At 43.8% G+C, this 20,000-nt stretch overlaps 1 protein-coding gene across 15 annotated transcripts in view; it reads right to left on the reverse strand.

The window, feature by feature from the left end:
• The window catches only part of LOC135100596 (uncharacterized), a 412,487-nt gene that overhangs the window by 262,949 nt on the left and 129,538 nt on the right, over positions 1 to 20,000 (reverse strand). For 2 of the 15 annotated variants that reach the window (XM_064003644.1, XM_064003640.1), the window contains exon 1: positions 10,767 to 12,204. The exons of 6 other annotated variants lie outside the window; for them this stretch is intronic. In XM_064003644.1, coding sequence (XP_063859714.1) covers positions 10,767 to 12,003 — 1,237 coding nt within the window. In that variant the 5' untranslated portion in view covers positions 12,004 to 12,204. Of the gene's footprint in view, positions 1 to 10,766; positions 12,532 to 20,000 lie in introns of those variants that run through there. 7 more of the 15 variants (XM_064003643.1, XM_064003638.1, XR_010268806.1 and 4 more) reach the window with 6 other exon arrangements.

Here is a 20,000-nt window from a genome sequence, read left to right on the forward strand (position 1 = left end):
GACGCTGGCGGGGATATACTCGTAGTTTTAGAAGGAAGAGTGAAGGGGAAGGTATGTGGATGGCATGTATTGTTTGTCCTCGTAATATTGAGTTATATGGGACTGAAATTCCTGAATGATAATTAAAATGGAAACATAAACTTGGTGTCACAATAGTAAAGGTAAACGGAATTAAAATTATATTACGAATGTCAGGTGACACAAAAATCCAAGCTTTTCGTAGCTATAATTAAGTCATATGGACCCAAATTAAACAAAATGTTAAACAGAAATTCCAGTTTATAGTTGCAGTAGTTAAGATATATGAGGTAAAAATAGATTTGCAAGGATTAATTAATCGAAGCAACTGTTAAAGTACTAGTTTACAGTCTTCATATAAAAATAAATCTTTGAAATGAAAGTGGTGACTCACGAGTAATATTCAATGTTGCTGGAAGAGGAGAAAAGAAAACTAAGGGAAATGTTTCACGCCACAAGACAAGTAATAGGTGAAAGCAAGTAATAGTAACAAGTAATAGTAGAAAGTAAGTAACAAGTGATAGGTGAAAGCAAGTAATAGTACAAGTAATAGTAGCAAGTAAGTAACAGGTAATAGGTGAAAGCAAGTAATAGTAACAAGTAATAGTAGCAAGTAAGTAACAGGTAATAGGTGAAAGCAAGTAATAGTAACAAGTAATAGTAGCAAGTAAGTAACAAGTAATAGGTGAAAGCAAGTAAATTCAGGTGAAGTTCTGACTAACAAAACTTTTAATCACTAATAATAACACTCACGAGTTATCCCATGACAGACTGACGCTGCCTTCACGTCTCCTCTCATCTTCACACCTTATCTACCTACCTATCTGTCTATCGTCCCGCGCCTCCCTCCCTTCCTTCCTTCTTGACACACCACGACAGGAAAAGGGAGGCGATGAGGAGATATCAAGTGTCCTTTTTCCCCCTCACATGAATGCCTGATGTCTTGATAACACAACGCCACGGAAACAAATAGAGCCATGCACGGACTCACCCATCTTGACACGTAGAGGAACAACTCAGCCACCATCACACTCACACATTCACACACTCACTTACTCACCAACGCCACACAGACCAGAGAAGACAAACACTTATTCACACACTTATTCACATCCTCATCATGACATCTAAATATAAACAAACTTTTTTTCACAGTCACAATCACTCAACCGCTCACTCACCAGTCAGTCACTCACTCCCTTCCTCACTCACAGAAACAAACAGACACACACAGAATCAGACCATTCATCATTACACTCACTCACTCACTCACATTCACTTACTCTCCCGCTCACTCACTCACTCACTCAATACCTCCTTCAAGAACAACAGAATAAAGAAAAAGACTCAATCAGTTCCCTCTAATACGTAGTTTCCTTTCTTAGACGTTGCCAGACAAATAAACTCCATTAGCATGAATCTTTTCTTTTCTACTGGCGATGAATGAACTTCCGCGCTCCCCACTTGATCAGATTTCATCAGGAGAGCGAGAGTAGCGGTGTTGCGTTACTCTCACCCTTATGCTCTCGTGTCCCAAGTGATAAGGGTGGCGTGGTGAGGCGTGGCGAGGCGTGGAGGGTGCGTGGGAGGGAAGGGAGGGGATAAGGAGAGGACATGCGGGTTAGTTCCTGCCCTCAGATGTACACGTAATCAGGAACATCATAACTAAAGGATTGCCAGATACTGTAACAGACAAGCTTCAAGACACTCCCCCTCTAAGTCTGGGGTAGTCTTTTGGCTCTGCTCTTTTGAGACTGGCACCTTTAGTGGGCCTTCTTCTTCTAACTTTTCTCTGCTCCTTGATCAGAGCCCCTCCTTCTATAAAAAAAAAATAATAAAAAATTATAGACTTTAATTGGCTGATATTGAAAGACAGATTCATTATTTCGTTTGATTGACCCAATACAAATATTTCATGGAGTAGAAATTGAACTAAAGGCGCTAAAAAATTTAAACTCTGTGTCAATTGTTTTTCTTGTAAGGGTGTCCTCGGGAATAGTGTTCGAAACTTGCACTAGATTATTTTCAGGAGACGACAGAATACTGAAAAGAATTACAATGTATGGGATCATTTAATATCTTTCAGTCAAATTACAGGTGCGAAACAATTTGAAATACTTGATCAGTTACTTTTCTTGTCAGATGTGTCCTTGGAAATTATATTCTACTCCTGCACTAGATCATTTTACTAAGCTTAAGGAGACGATAAGTCAGTCAAAGGATTATTATGTATATAACTATTGAATATCTTCTTTCAATTATATTCATCCTCAGGTTTACTTTCTGGCGTTTTTTTTTTTTTGTGTGTAATAGTAAGGGCACCTGCTTACATAGTTTATACGTAGATTTACTCACAAGAACATAATCAACAAATAACAACAACGACAATAAACAAATTTCCATATAGGGACTGCCACGTGATGGCTTCTTGTAGTTTCCCTTATTCCCTTATGTTCTTATGGTCTAACGCTCACACACACAGTACACTACATGACAGCACAGTGAGCAACTCGTCTGGCAAACACACTCCCGACCTCCCCATCCTTAGAATGATTACCTTCACACCTGCATAAAGAACCGGCGAGCGTGCGGCTTTCTTTTTGTCTCTCAGGGAAAGATTAAGGCGTCTTATGTCTTCGAGGAACCGACCAATCAAGGGAATGGAACACTGCTCTTTAATCCGGCGACTCAAGAAAATAATACCAAGAAAAAAGCAAAAACATTAAAAGAGAACAAGAAAGGTTGGCATCACTGTTTCACCTGCTCTTCGTCACCTCTCTCTCTCTCTCTCTCTCTCTCTCTCTCTCTCTCTCTCTCTCTCTCTCTCTCTCTCCTCTCTCTCTCTCTCTCTCTCTCTCTTTCTCTCTCCCTCTCTTAATTTATCTCTATCCAATATTTTTCTATATCCTATCATTCCTCTTCACCTTTTTCCCTCTCACCTCTCCCTCTTTTTCCCCCTTCTCTCTACCCTCTTCCTCTCTTCCCTCCCCGCCCACCTTCCCAATGAGGTTTTCATAATAATCTGCAGGTGTCACTCGTGGTGATTAATGCGTTTGTCGGACACCAGGAAACCGCCTCCCTCGCGCACACACACACACACACACACACACACACACACACACACACACACACACACACACACACACACACACACACACACACACACACACACAAGAACCTAATAATGTTACTCAAAAAAAACTGCAAATCCTGTGAAATCTTTTGAAAACCGCAACCAACACACACACACACACACACACACACACACACACACACACACACACACACACACACACAAGAAAAAAAAGAAAAAATATCGAATTCTTTTTCATCCTTCGAATACTGCAAGGCAAGCAGAGCGCCCTGAGTTGGGCCTCATTCTGTGTAGCCGCCTTGGGGTGAGCAGGAGACAAACACGGGATTGGATGTCACACACGAGGATCACAGCACGCCGCGGCCAATCAGAACGAGGGACAGTCAGCGGTGCAAGAAGGTTAGTGATGGGCGGCGTGGTGGTGTTGTGAAGCGAGGGAGGAAGGGAGAGAGGGAGGACTGTTAGGAAGGGAATAAGGGAGGGAGGATTGCTATGGACACAGTAAGAGGATGGAGGAAACGCTGTTTGGGAGGAAGATATTAAAAGTGAGGGAAGGAGGGAGGGAGAGGAGGTATGGAGAATTGTTTAGGAGGGAGGAAAAAAAAGAGGAAGGAATAGGTTAGCTTGGGGAAGAGGAATGAAGGAAAAGGTAGAAAAGGGAGACATGACTGAAGGAAAAGAGGGAGATGTAGACAAACAAAATGGAAAAAGCAGAGGTAAGAAAAAGAGGACGATAATGAGGTTAAAAGGAAGGGCGGAAAGAGGAGGAAAATGATAGAGGATAAACGTGAGGATGAACGAAGGAACGTAAACAAAGCAATGAGCAAAGAAGGAGAGAAATAATAAGGAAGAAAGAGAAAAAGAGTATAAAGAGACAAAGGAGGAGGAAGTGAGAGTGTAAGAAAAAACAGAACGGCGAGAATGAGGTAAGAAGGAAATGAACGAAGACAAGCGAAGGAACATGGAAAGGAAAGAAGTATTAGGAGAAGAGACGACGAGAACGCGGAGTTTGTGTTGTTAGTTAAGGGACGAAGTGCGTGGAAGTTTACGCTGCCGGGGCGAGGGGAGGTGGGGAGGGGCGGGGAAGCTAAGCAACGAAGGAGGTCATGAAGAGACAACGCCCATGCCTTAAGAGACATAATAATATACGCACACTTAATCAAGAATAACCCTTAAATGCTGAGTACTGCCTACCTAGAAAACGCCACAGAAAAAACACCTCGTATTCACAGTAACAGAAGACAGCAAGACACTGTTACCTGAATAGCGTCACCTGAAGTAGTGCCTGTTTGGAAATATCAAAGAAAAATCACCTCCTCGTACTCACAGTAACAGGAATTGCTGCACTTTGAGTTCTGGTTATCTAGAAACGTTAAAAGAAAACCAACTATTCACAGTAACAGGAGACAGACAGACATCCTTACTTGAATAGCGTCACTCTGAGAACTGGCTATCTAAAAACCGAGAAAGAAAATCACCTCCTCGTACTCACAGTAACAAAAATTGCGTCACTTCGAGTACTGCTTATCTAGAAACGTTAAAAGACAAAACATCCCGTATTCACAGTAACAGGAGACGGCGAGACACCATTACCTGAATAGTGAGATCGTAAGAATAAAAACACCTCGTACTCACAGCAACAGGAATTGCGTCACTTTGAGAACTGACAACCTAGAATTGTCAAAGAAAATAAAGAATTCGTACTCGCAGAAAGGCAGCAAGAAAATCACTTTGTACTCACACGGCACCAGCAGGGGACAGGAACACACCCTTACCTGGGGGAAGAGACAAAATACACATGTTAATTTAGTCACAAAAGGGCCCGTAAATATGAAAAGAAACATTACAACGAGGAAAAAATAAGGCCTTGATATAATACTCAGCTCACCATAACTCATCGCAATGTCATTAGGTAAAGTTAAGAAAAAGATAATAGGAAGAAAGCGAAGGAAGGTAGGCGGTAATAAATTGGGTTTCTGAAGCTTATGTTACTAACTGTAAGAACTTCGCTCGCTTCCTTCCTTCCCAGCCAGACAGCTCTCTCTCTCTCTCTCTCTCTCTCTCTCTCTCTCTCTCTCTCTCTCTCTCTCTCTCTCTCTCTCTCTCTCTCTCTCTCTCTCTCCTATATAATTCTACCCATTCCCTTTCTCTTCTCTCTACTCCATCCTCTCTCCCTCTTTTCCCCTCCAGCACTCTAGCCTCGCTCTTATTCCCAGCCAGCCTCACCTTTCTCTCCCTGTCTCTCTCCCTCTCTCTCCTTGCCTGTATGCTAATGAAAGGCGACTTAATAACGCGCGGGTGGAGCACAGATGAGCCTTGGCCGCCCAGGTGTTGGGAGGCCACAGGTGATGGACGAGCTAATATAATACTCGAGGTAATGCAAGGCAGACTGAATTATCTTCTGGTCTGATTATACTACGTGCAGGGATGGAAGGCAGAGGAGGGGAAGAGATGGGTGGGGAGATGTTATAGTGTGTGTGTGTGTGTGTGTGTGTGTGTGTGTGTGTGTGTGTGTGTGTGTGTGTGTGTGTGTGTGTGTGTGTGTGTGTGTGTGTGTGTGTGTGTGTGAGAGAGAGAGAGAGAGAGAGAGAGAGAGAGAGAGAGAGAGAGAGAGAGAGAGAGAGAGAGAGAGAGAGAGAGAGAGAGAGAGAGAGAGAGAGAGGAAACAACAACGCCCTGGGCCCTTGGGAACAGGAGGAGGACAGAGGGTAAGAGAAAAGAGAGAGAAAGCGAGAAAGAAATAAAATACACAATACCATTTCAAGTGTTGTCATTTCTCACTGCTCACTAAAGCAAATAAAATCAATTAACTATGAAATAATTATTTGGACGTAAACTAAATGAACATTTTTTAAATATGTAAGTGAAAATAAAGGCAACTTCGAAGACAATATTTATACAAATTTTTCTCGAGGCATTTTTTTTTTTTTTCGAAAGCACAACGATATAATTTAATTTTCTCCGTCGAGACGCACGCGCACCCACCCACCCACACACACACACACAGACACACACACATATCTTTTCACTTCATACTTTTCACACACACGTAAGTTTTCTTTCATGAAATAAGAGAGAGCGGCAAAAAAGAGTAAAACATATGAAGCGAAGAGAAGAGAAGTGACACCAATGGCTGGCAAATTTCACAGCGCCGTCCATTAATCAGACATTTTAATTGCATTCGCGTAAACGGAGCATCCATCACAGTCACCGGCCGACGAGTGGGAGGGAGGGAAGGCAGGCAGGCAGGGAAGGGAGGCAGGCAGGCGGGCAGGCAGGCAAGCAGGCAGGCAGGCGGGCAGGCAGGCAGGGAGACGGGGAGACAGGCAGGCGGGCAGGTACCAGAGAGTGGGGAAGGGCGGGGTGGAAGATGGGTGAGTGGGTAGTAGGAAGGAAGGGGAGCAGGAAAGAGCAAAGAAAAAGACACAGAGAGAGAGAGAGAGAGAGAGAGAGAGAGAGAGAGAGAGAGAGAGAGAGAGGGGGGGGAGAAAGGGAAAGCAATAGGACAGGTCAGAGTGGGACTATGGAGGTGGGGGAGGAGATGGAGGGAGGGAGAGGGATAGGGAGAACCACAGGATACAGGTCAGGGCAGCGGTGAGTGTTGAGGGGAAATAAACAACACTGGAAACTAGGAAACAAAAAGGTAAAAAAAAATAAATAAGTAAATAAAAAAAAATATGGGGGATTTTTTTTTTTTTTTTTTTTTTTTTTGCCATCAGTGCAGTGAAACATGGCAGTGAAACCCGGTCATTGTGTAGTGGAGGAGAGCAGATGAGCCTGTAGTATTGTCCATTAGTCTGTACCTGCTGCTGTAATGGATCCTCTGGCTGTATTAGTCCTCTTTTTTTATTTTTTTTATTTTTTATTTCAACCTTTTATTTGTACATTTTTTCGACAGATTTCCAGAGGGTTTTGTTTAGATTCTTCAACTTCTCTCTCTCTCTCTCTCTCTCTCTCTCTCTCTCTCTCTCTCTCTCTCTCTCTCTCTCTTTCCAGGCGGCATTATTTGGTTGGTTTTATGGAATTTTTTGAACGTTCATGAAAATATATACTGCCCTTTCAATCGCTATGAGTTTTAGGCAATATGGGTGAGAGAGAGAGAGAGAGAGAGAGAGAGAGAGAGAGAGAGAGAGAGAGAGAGAGAGAGAGAGAGAGAGAGAGAGAGAGAGAGAGAGACTGGCTTTCTGAATTCATCCAACTAAACCAAACTTATTAACCCAACTCAACGTAACATATCCGGACAGAGAGAGAGAGAGAGAGAGAGAGAGAGAGAGAGAGAGAGAGAGAGAGAGAGAGAGAGAGAGAGAGAGAGAGAGAGAGAGAGAGAGAGATACACACCCACCCACACAAAGGCGACAGAGACAAAGACGACAGAGAGGGAAACAAACCGACCCACGAACCGAAAGACAGATAGCCAGACAGACAAACAGACAGACAAACAGAGAGAACACAATGAAAAATAGCAAGCCTCACAAGAGTAGCCAAATAACAGGTGCATGTATAATTCAATGAGGCAGTGTAGGGGACTGAAAGGTGTGGGATGAAACACGCAACTTTTCCCTCGCCAGTGGAAAGGTGATATGCAGATGAGTGAGTGAGTGACGGCAGGGCGAGGCGACACATGTGAATACGAGAGATAAAGAAGAGAAAGTGAGGAATATATATATACACTGTTGATAGATGGTGAAGGTGATAGTGAGAGAAAGAAAGAGAGAGAGAAAGAGAGTGAGTGAGTTAATGGATGATACTTTGGTTACAAGAGAGAGAGAGAAAAAGTAGAAACGAAATAGTACAGTGAATTAAATTTTACACACGATACAATGCATAACAACAATATCAATGAAAAGAAACCAACATACCATGAAAGAAAAAAGGAAAAAAAAAGGAAAACCCACAATAATGAATAACGGATTAATTATATGAACCAAACGTCTTTACAATGCATGACAACAATAATAATGAATGGAAATCAACGTAATATGAAAAAACATATGATGGAGAAAAAAAGGAAAACCAAATTAGAAGAATGAATAACAAACTACATATTAAAAAAAAGCCAAGAAAGAATATGACTTACAATGAAAAAAGATCAAAGTGAAATGCATAACATAATGAATAAAAGAATGATGAGGGACGGTAAGTGAATGAGGAGAGAAGATAATGGGTGGAGGTGAAGGGAAAAAATTAATAACTGGAGTGAGAGGCGTGGTTAGTAAAAGCGAAAGTGAATAAAGTAAGAGATGAATAAAACAAAGGAGAAGGGAAGATGGATAGATGAGTGAATGACATAGAGAGACAGAGACAAAGGGAAAGTAATAAAGGGGGAAAGAAAAACACGAAATAATGGGAGAACAAGGAAAAAAAGAAGAGATCAAAGAGGAAGAAACAAACGAAGATAAGATAAAAACAAAAGAACTGAAAGAGAAAAGAGAAAGGCAGGAAAAGACGAAGTAATGATACACTGAAGGAAAAAGAAGAGGAAAAGAGATGAGAACGAAGAGGTAAAAGTAATGGACGGTTGAGAGGAAAAGAAGAGGAAAAAGAAGAGAATAAAAGACTAGGGATATATGTTATGAGGACGAGGAAAAGAGTGAGAGAGAGAGAGAGAGAGAGAGAGAGAGAGAGAGAGAGAGAGAGAGAGAGAGAGAGAGAGAGAGAGAGAGAGAGAGAGAGAATGATGGAGGGAGGAAGGGAGGGAGGGGCCCTGGATGACCTTTGCCCATATTACTAATCAGACCTTTAACTGGACACTTCCGCTTCCCACCAGCCCCTCATCTTGCCCCCATCACCTCCCATCACCGCCCATCACTCTCTCTCCTCTCCCCACTCCCCATTCCTCCCCTGCCACAAACACCCAGATGCAGCCGCCACGCCCTGCCACGCTCCCTACCATCACACACTCTCTCTCTCTCTCTGCCACTTCTCTCCGCATCCTGTTTCTGTCTCTCTCTCTCTCTCTCTCTCTCTCTCTCTCTCTCTCTCTCTCTCTCTCTCTCTCTCTCTAGATGCCCTCTTAATTTTCATCAGTCTCACTTCCTCTTTCCTTCTTTATTTCCTCACTTCTTTCTTTCTCGTTTATTTCTCTCTCTCTCTCTCTCTCTCTCTCTCTCTCTCTCTCTCTCTCTCTCTCTCTCTCTCTCTCTCTCTCTCTCTCTCTCTCTCTCTCTCTCTCTCTCTCGTTTCTAGTCCTGCTCTACTCTTTCATCTGCCTCCTCCTTCTCCTCATCCTCCTCCTCCTCCTCCTCCTCCTCCTCTTCCTCCTCCTCCTCCTCCTCCTCATTTCACATTCATCACAGTAATTCACGTCTGCGCCCGTCATCATTCATTAACTCACTGGACATATTCAACCTTGCCTGTCTGTCTGTCTGTCTGTCTGTCTGTCCGCCTCGACCTTGTCTGGGAAACATGCAACATAAATATTTGTCTCTCTGTTTTGAATTTATTTTTCTTCTTTACTCGTATTTATTTTCGTGACTGTTTGTGATCGTCTTTGTTTTACTCTTCTGTTTGTTGAGGTTTTCTTCTGTGTGTGTGTGTGTGTGTGTGTGTGTCTGGTTCACTCATTAGTATCGTCAAGTCTCTCTCTCTCTCTCTCTCTCTCTCTCTCTCTCTCTCTCTCTCTCTCTCTCTCTCTCTCTCTCTCTCTCTCTCTCTCTCTCATCACAACACAATACGACACATCAGCTAAAAATTGAGACAGCCTTTTCAAAACATTTCGTTCTCCTCCAGTATTGCAAAAATGTACTGATTGTCAGCTGAGCGAAAGGAAACGTTTGCGCCTCAAGGTCGAACGTTGATAATCGGCCTTAAGAGCCACTCCCATACAGCTCATTGCGACGCCCTTCTGCAGGAGACAGGGTGGTGCCTTGTGGCCTTCGCTTGCCCCGGTGATTGAAGGGAGGGGCATGTTAGAAGAGGGGTATTGATCTGACGGTGTTTTGTCGAGGGGCGGCCAGCAGGGGAATGGAGGGATGGATGTATATACTTAGGATCAGAATGGATGAGTAGGTAAACAGGTATGAGGTTCCCGGTGCAGCTCATGTGACACGTCGGAGGGGAAGCTTTGGTGCTTAAGCCCTTAAACCTGGGAGAGTTTTGGCTTCTCAGGCTTAATGATAAAATGGTCTGGTGCGAGTTTAGAGTATAGGGAAGATATCAGTGAGAGCAAAAAGAGTGATAGTCAAGTTTATTTATTTATTTATTTTTATTTATTTTTATTTATTTTTTTTTGTGGTTTTAGTGCCTTTTTTTTGCTCACTGTATTATTGGATTGTATTGTCATAAGTAGTAAAAGAGTGAGTCTTACAGGTATACCCAAAGATCTTTTATATCTTTCCAGGTTATTTTGCTTTATTTTTGCTGCCTTCATTACTTCACGATGCACCTGTAAAAAAAAGTATTGCTAATTTTCTATACAAGGAAAATAGAAAGCAAAGAAACATATACAGTTATCAGTGATATTTACCTTAGGAATTTTGTGCCTTCCATTACACAGGTAAGTCTGAAGAGCGCTGGTGCTGTAGTGCTGTGGTGCTGAGGTGCGAGATGAAGTAGTGCTGTGCATTGGCGATGTGAATGTGCGACACACACACACACACACACACACACACACACACACACACACACACACACACACACACACACACACACAAACCTCTTCCGAAAGTGACGACCGTCCTGCAGAATGTCTTGAGGAGGTTGTGGGGGGCATCCGGGTGGCCACGCCCGTCCACCCTCACCACCATCCTCTTCTTCATCCTGGGGCGGCCTCGCGAATACGTCTTTTCCTCCTCATCGCTAAATTCTTCCTCATATTTACCGCCGCTTAGTTTCCACCTACTCGAGCTTCCTCTCTTTTTCCCCACCACCTCCTCCTCACTGCTTGTGTTCGCGCCCCCTCGCTTGCTCTCGCCGTCAGACAAGTCCTCGGCGCTTACTTGGATATTGGACCGGTGGTGAACCTCATACGGACACTCACTGCTTTCGTCCTCAGTAATGCGAGGCTGTGTCTTCCCCTGGCCAATCGGTTCCCTATCACTGAACGACAACTCTGTGTTCTGCTCAACCCTCACGTCCCTGCCGCCCTTGCTGAATGCCTCAGCCAGACTCTCATCCTTACTCTCCCCAGTCTGCCACGGAGAAAACTTTACTTCCACCTTCCCCCTTGTCCTAGATTTACTTCTTTCCCTCTTGTTGGTCGTTTGCGTCTCTTCCCAGTCGCCCTTCTCGTCCTCATCGCGGCTCGAGGACAGAATGACCTCTATCTTCCTGGTTCCGTCTTGGCTGCCTTCACGTTTTATGGTCGTGTTGTCGTGAGTCACATGCAGAGTCTCGCCCACCGGTTCGTACAGGTTGTCCTCCTCTGATCCCCCGTTTATGTCAGCCTTGGGGATTCTTCCAGACGTCTTCTTCTCCTCCTCTTCCTCTTCCATTGCTATCAGGGTAGAAGAGCTGCTCCTCTTGGGTATCGCGCCAGTAGAGTACAGGTTTCCGTTTTCTTCCGCCTGCTCCTCCTCCCCGAAGCGAACTCGATAGCCTTTCTTCCGAACGTCCTCGTAAATTCCATCCACGCTCTCGTAGGCGGAGCTCTTGCTGGCGTCTGCATAATCCATATCTTCCACGCCTCCCTTCTCCACGTCGCTGCCATCGTGGACCGGCCCGTAGGGACTAACGCAAATCGTGGGAGGTGACGAGGGACGAGGCGGACCGTCACTCTTCCTTCCTCCATCTGGCGTAGTTACCCTCCCACCAGCGTCCCTCTCCGCCTGTTTTCTATGTTCCTCTTCCTCTTCCCGCTTTCTATGGTACTCCCAGCCGTTACTTGTCACACTACCGTCGCCGCGCTTCACGGTGACGCGCACCTTCACGCGGCGTCTTGTTATGATCCTCATGATGCGAAGGAGGAGCAGGTGTCGCGTGTCAGTCCAGCGCGGCAGTTACTCACCGGCATCACCTGAACGCCTGGCTTGATGCGTCTCCCAGTGAACTACAGACTCGCTTCCAACCGCACCACTTTACCTAAACAAAACAACATCTCGGTTTAACGGCCAATATTCTGAAACACTTCTACTTTCAAAGGACTCTAGTTGAAGTTACACAGGATTTTAAGGGTGTTTTTTTTATTGTTCTAGTGACAGATTAACAAAATTTCTACGTCATTAACCTAACCTAACCTAACCTAACCTATTAACATGAGAACCTAACTAATGATCTCTGTGACCTTTGAGAACAGTCGTGGTGAGACAGCAAAGCGCTCCTGAATACGAACGCACAACACTACGCGGAATAGTGTGTGTGTTTTCATCATGCAAAAACGAGGCGGATTTTCTCAAAGCTAGTGAAACATGTGCAGTTTTCCTCCCACCTGAGCTTCCCCCAACCCAGGCATTTACCCGCAACGTCACTTCACGTAATGTTTCTATATCCCTGACCCTCCCTACCTTCCCCTCACTGCCTCGCCCCAGCCCCTCCAGTTCCCACCAATTGGCACCCCCACCTCCCTCCTCCGGCGCTCCCAGACTAGACCCATATCCCGCCCTGCCGAAAGAAAATCCCTTGAAATGAGTTGGTGAGGTCGGTCGGCACAGGATCAGAGAGAAGAGAGAGAGAGAGAGAGAGAGAGAGAGAGAGAGAGAGAGAGAGAGAGAGAGAGAGAGAGAGAGTAGGGGGCGGGAGCGAGGTTCGTGAAGGGTAAAATATATATTATGTTATTGGATTAAGGTAAAAATAAAGGGAAAAGTGAGCGATAGGGTGATGAGAGGGGGAGGATGGAGAGGGAAGGGAAGGAGGAAAGGAGGGAGAGTGGTGGAGAATAAAGAAAAGGAGGAAGAGGAGGAGGAAGAGGAGGAGGAGGGGGAGAGACTTAGGGCGTGTCTCTCCTCGTCTTCTTCCTGTGTCTCTGTTTTCCTCTCGCTATTGTTATTCATATTTTCTTCTTTTTTTCATGTTGTTTCAAAACGTCTGACCTTATTTCATCAGCGCGGTCGTTCCCATTCTCTCTCTCTCTCTCTCTCTCTCTCTCTCTCTCTCTCTCTCTCTCTCTCTCTCTCTCTCTCTCTCGTGTTTATAGGAAGAAATATAAATGACCGGGTTCTACAAATCTTCAATTAATTGCAAAGCTTATTCTCTCTCTCTCTCTCTCTCTCTCTCTCTCTCTCTCTCTCTCTCTCTCTCTCTCTCTCTCTCTCTCTCTCTCTCAGCAATCTTGTAGTTTTATTTATTTATTTTTATCTTGTAGTTTTATTTATTTATTTTTTCATGTCTTTTTTTTCCTTCCTCCTCCTTCTCTTCTTTCATAATTATCCTTTATTTCTATTTAGCATCCTTTTTCAGTCTTCGTATTTTTATCAAGCAGCATCATTATAGCCATCTTTTCTTTCCTCTCCTACTCCTCTTTCACCTCTACCTCCTACTACTACTACTCTTCCTCCTCCTCCTCCTCCTCCTCCTTCTCTTCCATCTCCTCTGTCTCATTATAATTTACAAAAGTGTCATCAACAACCCACTTTCTCCCTTTTCTTCACTTTTTTTTTTCTTCCTTACCATCATTACTTTTTTTTATGTTGTTTTTCAGTCAGCCAGTTTTATCACTTATTCCTTCTAATGACTTCAGGCATTAATTTTCCATCGCTGCTAATTAATTATAAGGTTTTTCTTTCGTCCTTACCTTGCGCGTTTCGTTGACTCGGATTTTGATTGGTTTATTAATGCAAGGTGTGAATTTTCTTATTCATTATTATTATTATTTTTTTTTATTGATTTATTGCTCGTATTTTCCATGTTTGATTTTTTGTATATGTGGTTCTTCATTTTAATGCATTTAGAAGTACAGTGTCTAGGTTATATATATTTTCTTTCTTGTTTCTTCGTTTTCTTTCTTATTTAACTTTGTAATATTCATGAATACTTTTAGTTGATACAGTTATTCATCTCATTCCTGTTCTTCTCTTTGTTTCCATTCACTGTGCTCCTCCTCTTCCTCTTCCTCCTCAGTCACTCTCTGTAATCATGTCTATCTCTTTCCGTCCTCCACCACCTCCTCCTCCTCCTCCTCCTCCTCCTCCTCCTGTTTCCCACTTCCTGCTTCTAAGTTCTTTTATTCATCGATGTCACAGAGGTCATTATTATCATTATTATTATTATTATTATTATTATTATTATTATTATTATTATTATTATTATTATTTATTATTATTTATTACTATCGTCATCATCACTAAAATTGCAGTAGTAATTGCAGTAGTAGTAGTAGTAGTAGTAGTAGTAGTAGTAGTAGTAGTAGTAGTAGTAGTAGTAGTAGTAGTAGTAGTAGTAATTCTTGTAATAGTGGTAGTAGTAGCAACAGTAGCAGTCGTAGAAGTAGTAGAAGTAGTAGTAGTAGTAGTAGTAGTAGTAGTAGTAGTAGTAGTAGTAGTAGTAGTAGTAGTAGTAGTAGTAGTAGCAATAGTTTTTGTGTAAGAGGGCCCAAGGGCAAGAAAAATGTAGAAAAAAATTCCTATTGAGGCGCCAGTAGTAGTAGATGTAGTGGTAACAGCAGTAACAGCAGTCTTAGTAGCAGTATTAACAACATCATCAATAACAACAACAGTAGAAGTAAGTAGGGAGCAAAGTACAAGGGACTACAACAATAACGCCAAGAATTATTCACTTCCCGTCACCTGGTGGGGCAATGAAGCGTCTTAATGAGAGGGAAGGGAGAGAGGGAGGAAAGGGAAATAAATACTTAAAGAGATGGAAGGATAGGACTGGCAGAGGAAAAGAAAGACAGGGAGAGAGGCGATGTAGAAAGGGTGATTAAAAAAAAAAGGAAAGGGAGGAAAAAGGAAGACAGGGACAGTGGCGATGTAGAAAAGGAAAAGGGAAGTAAAGAGGGATGGAAACGAAGAATAGAAATAAATACTTAGAGATAGATAGATAGAAGAGAAGGATGAAAAGAGAAAGAGGGAATGTCAGAAAGGAGAAAGAGGAGCGAAAAAAAGAAAAATAAGAGAAGCAAATAAATACTTAGAAAGGATAAATAGAGGAAAAAAGAGAAGGATAGACACGATGTTGAGGAGAAAGAAGATACAAGAGAAGAAGTAGAGAGATGAAAGTATGAAGCAAAAGGGAAAATAAAAAAGAAAAGAAAGAAACGAAATTTAAAAGAAGGAAGGAGAAGGAAACAAGGAAAAAATCCAAAGAAGAAAAACTGGAGTAAATAAGAAGTATGGAGGAAACGAAAGGATGAAAGATGATGTTAAGGAGAACCAGAAGAAAGAAAGGAAGGAAAAGGGGCAAAGAATGTAAAAGTGAAGGGGCTAAGAGAAAGAAAGAGAGAGAGAGAGGGGGGAGGGAAAAAATGGTAAGAGGAGGAAAGAGGGGGATGATGTAGAGGCCAGAAGAGGGGAGACAAGTGGAGGAATGGAGGGAGAAGAGGAGAACGAAAAAAACGAAAAGGGATCAAAACAGATCACCAAAAAACAACAAAATATAAATAAATATAATAATGATGAGAAGAAAGGAAGTGATAGAACATATATAGGAAGACAAAAACATACAAAAAAACAAAAAATAAACAGACAAAAATGAACAGAGAGAGAGAGAGAGAGAGAGAGAGAGAGAGAGAGAGAGAGAGAGAGAGAGAGAGAGAGACGGACAATCACGGAAGGAAATGAATGGGTGGAAGGAAGACAAAGGCAATAAGATGATAGGTTGTAAAGACACAAGACTGGCACAGATGGGGAGAGAGAGTGAGAGGGATAAAGGGGGAGAGGGAAGGAGAGGAAAAGAGAGGAAGGGAAAGGAAGGACAGCAGAGGGGGAGAAGACACACGGAAGGGATGAGGAGGACGGACAGAAAGGAGGAGGGGCGGGGAGGACATAGATAGATACATAGATATCAGAGAGAGAGAGAGAGAGAGAGAGAGAGAGAGAGAGAGAGAGAGAGAGAGAGAGAGAGAGAGAGAGAGAGAGAGAAAATAGTACTCACACGCAACCCTGTCGCAGTTAACCGTGGTCATAACGCCTCTCTCTCTCTCTCTCTCTCTCTCTCTCTCTCTCTCTCTCTCTCTCTCTCTCTCTCTCATTACCACCTCCTTTAAACTTCTAAACTTTACCTTCCTCTGTTTACAAGTACTATAAGTAGCCACCACCACCACCACAACCATCGTCACTACTACCACCATTAGTACTCTACCCCACTAACACACTGCTGTCGTCCTAACTCTCTTAATTCTTTTACCTTATCTTCTCTCTGTTCCTCTTCCTATTCTATACTCTGATTCAAGGTGCGCTTCAGAGGGTTATATTATCGATGTGGTCTTTCTTGTTTGGCTTGTTTTGATGTTTCTATTCGCCTTAAGGAACCTCTGAGCTGTCCTGCCACTCACGTCTGCAGTTCCATCAAGGTGCGGCCCTCTATCGACCCCCTCACGCTTCGGGTCACGAGAACATCTGCTAATTAGGGCGCTGATGTCTCTGATAGCCTTGTATGGATGATGCTATTACTGATATTGGTACTGTTATTGTTAATACCAACAGGACTACTGCTACTACTGCTGCTGCTGCTACTACTACTACTACTTTCCTAATACCTGCACTACTACTACTACTAATACTACTACTGTTTCCCTCTTACTGTTAGCAGACAAATAAGTTTTCAAACATAAGCAAATTAAAATAGAATCCCATTTAACCTAAGCAGCACATTACAAATACGCGTCAAGATTGAGACTCGAACCTATAACAGCAACAAAAATGACGCAGTATTCACCATCAGAGTGCTACTGACTTATTAGCCCTAACAGAATAAACAAACCTATTCACTGCTTCAGATTCATGTTTCATTCAGCCTCACGTGTCCTCGAAGCCTCTGACCTGGTTAATTACACTCACGCACGCAGGTAAATTCAGGTAAATTCTCCCACGGGACTGATGGATTTGTATTAATTAGCATTCTTCCCTCACAGGTCAAGGGAGGAGAGTTGTGCCGTGTTCCTAGCCTGCTGCCTCCCTTTCTATTCCCTTCCCCGTGCCTCCCTCTCTCTCTCTCCCCGCCGCCACCACCACGCATCTCCATCACCAACACGCAAGCGCCACAATCACCACCACGCAGATAGAGTCTTGCTACCAAACAATGACCAGTCACCACTCCACGCTGCACCAGTATCTCTCTCTCTCTCTCTCTCTCTCTCTCTCTCTCTCTCTCTCTCTCTCTCTCTCTCTCTGACCGCGGTAATCACTGCCACAACTTTACCACTGTCCCTCATGGCACGGCACCACGATCCTCACTACCACTACCACCACTACTACTACTACTACCATTACTACCACCACTACCGCCGCCACTGCAGTCCCCCCTCCGCTACACCTTCTCATCCTCCATCTTTTCCAAGCTCCTCCAGCCTCATTTTACACGTTTTTCCCCGCTATATATATATATGTATTTTTTTTTCTCTCTCTTCCTTCTTACTCTTCTTCTGTCGTCTTGCCTTTTCCGGCACATTTTTTTCTTTCGCTAATATTTTTTTCTATCTTTGAGTTTCAGTGTCGTGGGATTCAAGGTTCCTCGTTATTCTTCGCAGTATCAAAGCGAGGTAATGATAAGTTAGCATTGTCACGGTCTCAGTATCACCACTACCGCCTCCAACAATACTGCCACAGAGAAAACACTAACACCACTACCACCACCACCACCACTAACGCTGCCGCACCTCCACACACCCACCACACCACATCACGACTGAGCCACAACACACCACCACCACCACCACCAAACGGAGCGACCTGTAACATACACACACACACACACACACACACACACACCGCTACTTAACACATCAGGAATGGTGTCACGCTGCATTGTATCACCAACTAGCATACCTATCGATTCTTCCAGTTCACCACACGTGTTCTTCGTTTATTACCAGATGGACAGGTACGATTACACGAGCAAAGGTGAGACCCAAGCATCCCTTTAACCCTCCCCGGCACACCTGCACAAGCGACATCCAATCAAGGGGGAAAAAGGGAAAAAGGGATGAAGGGGTTAGCAAGAGGGGGAGGAAATAAGCTCATGGTATAATTGGATGAGGGAAAAATGGACAGGTGAGGGACGCAGATGAACGATTGCAAACGAAATATTGTGAAACTCTACGTGTGTGTGTGTGTGTGTGTGTGTGTGTGTGTGTGTGTGTGTGTGTGCACGGCCGGAAGTCGCTTACAACACAATACAATTTTTTTTTACTATTTTGAAGAGGGACTGGGATGGAAGGGAATGGGGCAGGGGAGAGAGAGGAGGGTACGGTGGATGGAGAGGAATGGAATGGAGGAAGGGAGAAGGGAAAGAGGGATGGAAGGGGAAGAGAAAAGAGGGAGGGGAGGAGAGGGAAGGGGAAAGCACCAAACAATCAGACAGCTGGGCAAAATAGCGGCATCAGTGTACCACAATCGGTCCATTAACGCGTTGAATACAATTACGCAACCACCACCACAGCCGCCACCACCACCACCAGAGCCACCACCACCACCACCACCACCACTAACAATAACAAGAAGACTAACAAAATTCCACAATAATAAAACCTGCAAACAGCAACACACACCAAGGCCACACACACACACACACACACACACACACACACACACACACACACGTACCCTCATGACCCAATCAGGAATAACGATCGAGACTAATTATAAATATTTACAGCCTAACTTTCTCAGCAAGACCGTAACAGGAGAGAGAGAGAGAGAGAGAGAGAGAGAGAGAGAGAGAGAGAGAGGTGGCAGTGCATGGCAGGACACACTGAGATGTTATCACAGTCATGCAATCCTATGAGACAACAGGGACCGGAGGAGGAGGAGGAGGAGGAGGAGGAGGAGGAGGAAAGGTGATAGTTGGGGATGGAAGGAGGGAGTGAGAGAGAAGGAAAGGAGGGAAAAGAGAGAGAGAGAGAGAGAGAGAGAGAGAGAGAGAGAGAGAGAGAGAGAGAGAGAGAGAGAGAGAAATCTTCCGGAATAATTTTATAGATCCGTTATTAGAGTAAAACAATCGCCATCACTATTATCACGCCACCACCACCACCATCACCACCACCACCACCACCACCACCATCACCACCACCTCCAACATCAATAACAACAGCAGGAGTAATATGTATGTATGTACGTATGTATGCATGAGTAGGTATGTATATATGCAAGCACTGATGTGAATGACCTGTGCTTTATATATTACATGCACTCATAACTGATTCTTTATTTTCCTTTGTATTTATGTAATCATGTATTAATTTATGCGTGTATACGAGATTATGCATGCACGTACGTATGCATGTTTGTATGGATGAATGTATATATGCAGGAAAGAATGTCAGGATATGCCAGCAATCACAGCACACACACACACACACACACACACACACACACACACACACACACACACACACACGACACGAGAGAGAGAGAGAGAGAGAGAGAGAGAGAGAGAGAGAGAGAGAGAGAGAGAGAGAGAGAGAGAGAGAGAGAGAGAGAGAGAGAGAGAGAGAGAGAGAGAGAGAGGGTGTGTATAGAGTGTAATAAAATATGGAAGGAAATAATGAGGAGAAAAGTGAACGAGAGAAAAAGAGGCGTGCGATTTTGTAAGAACAGCAAGAGAAATACAAACAGACAGACGGACAGGCAGGCAGACAGACAGACATACAGACAGACAGACAGACAGGTGGGCGTCCGTCTCCCACCAGCGGGCACGGCACGGGTGTGACGCGATAATTATCTCATTACCGCGCTGCTGCATTGTGCTTTGTGGCCTTAATAAGCTGGCGACTGGTGAGGCGCTGACGAGGGTGACGATGATGATGATGATGATGATGATGATGATGATGATGATGATGATGATGATGATGAGAAGG

Source organism: Scylla paramamosain, chromosome 5 (assembly GCF_035594125.1).
Source record: "Scylla paramamosain isolate STU-SP2022 chromosome 5, ASM3559412v1, whole genome shotgun sequence".
NCBI lineage: Eukaryota > Metazoa > Arthropoda > Malacostraca > Decapoda > Portunidae > Scylla > Scylla paramamosain.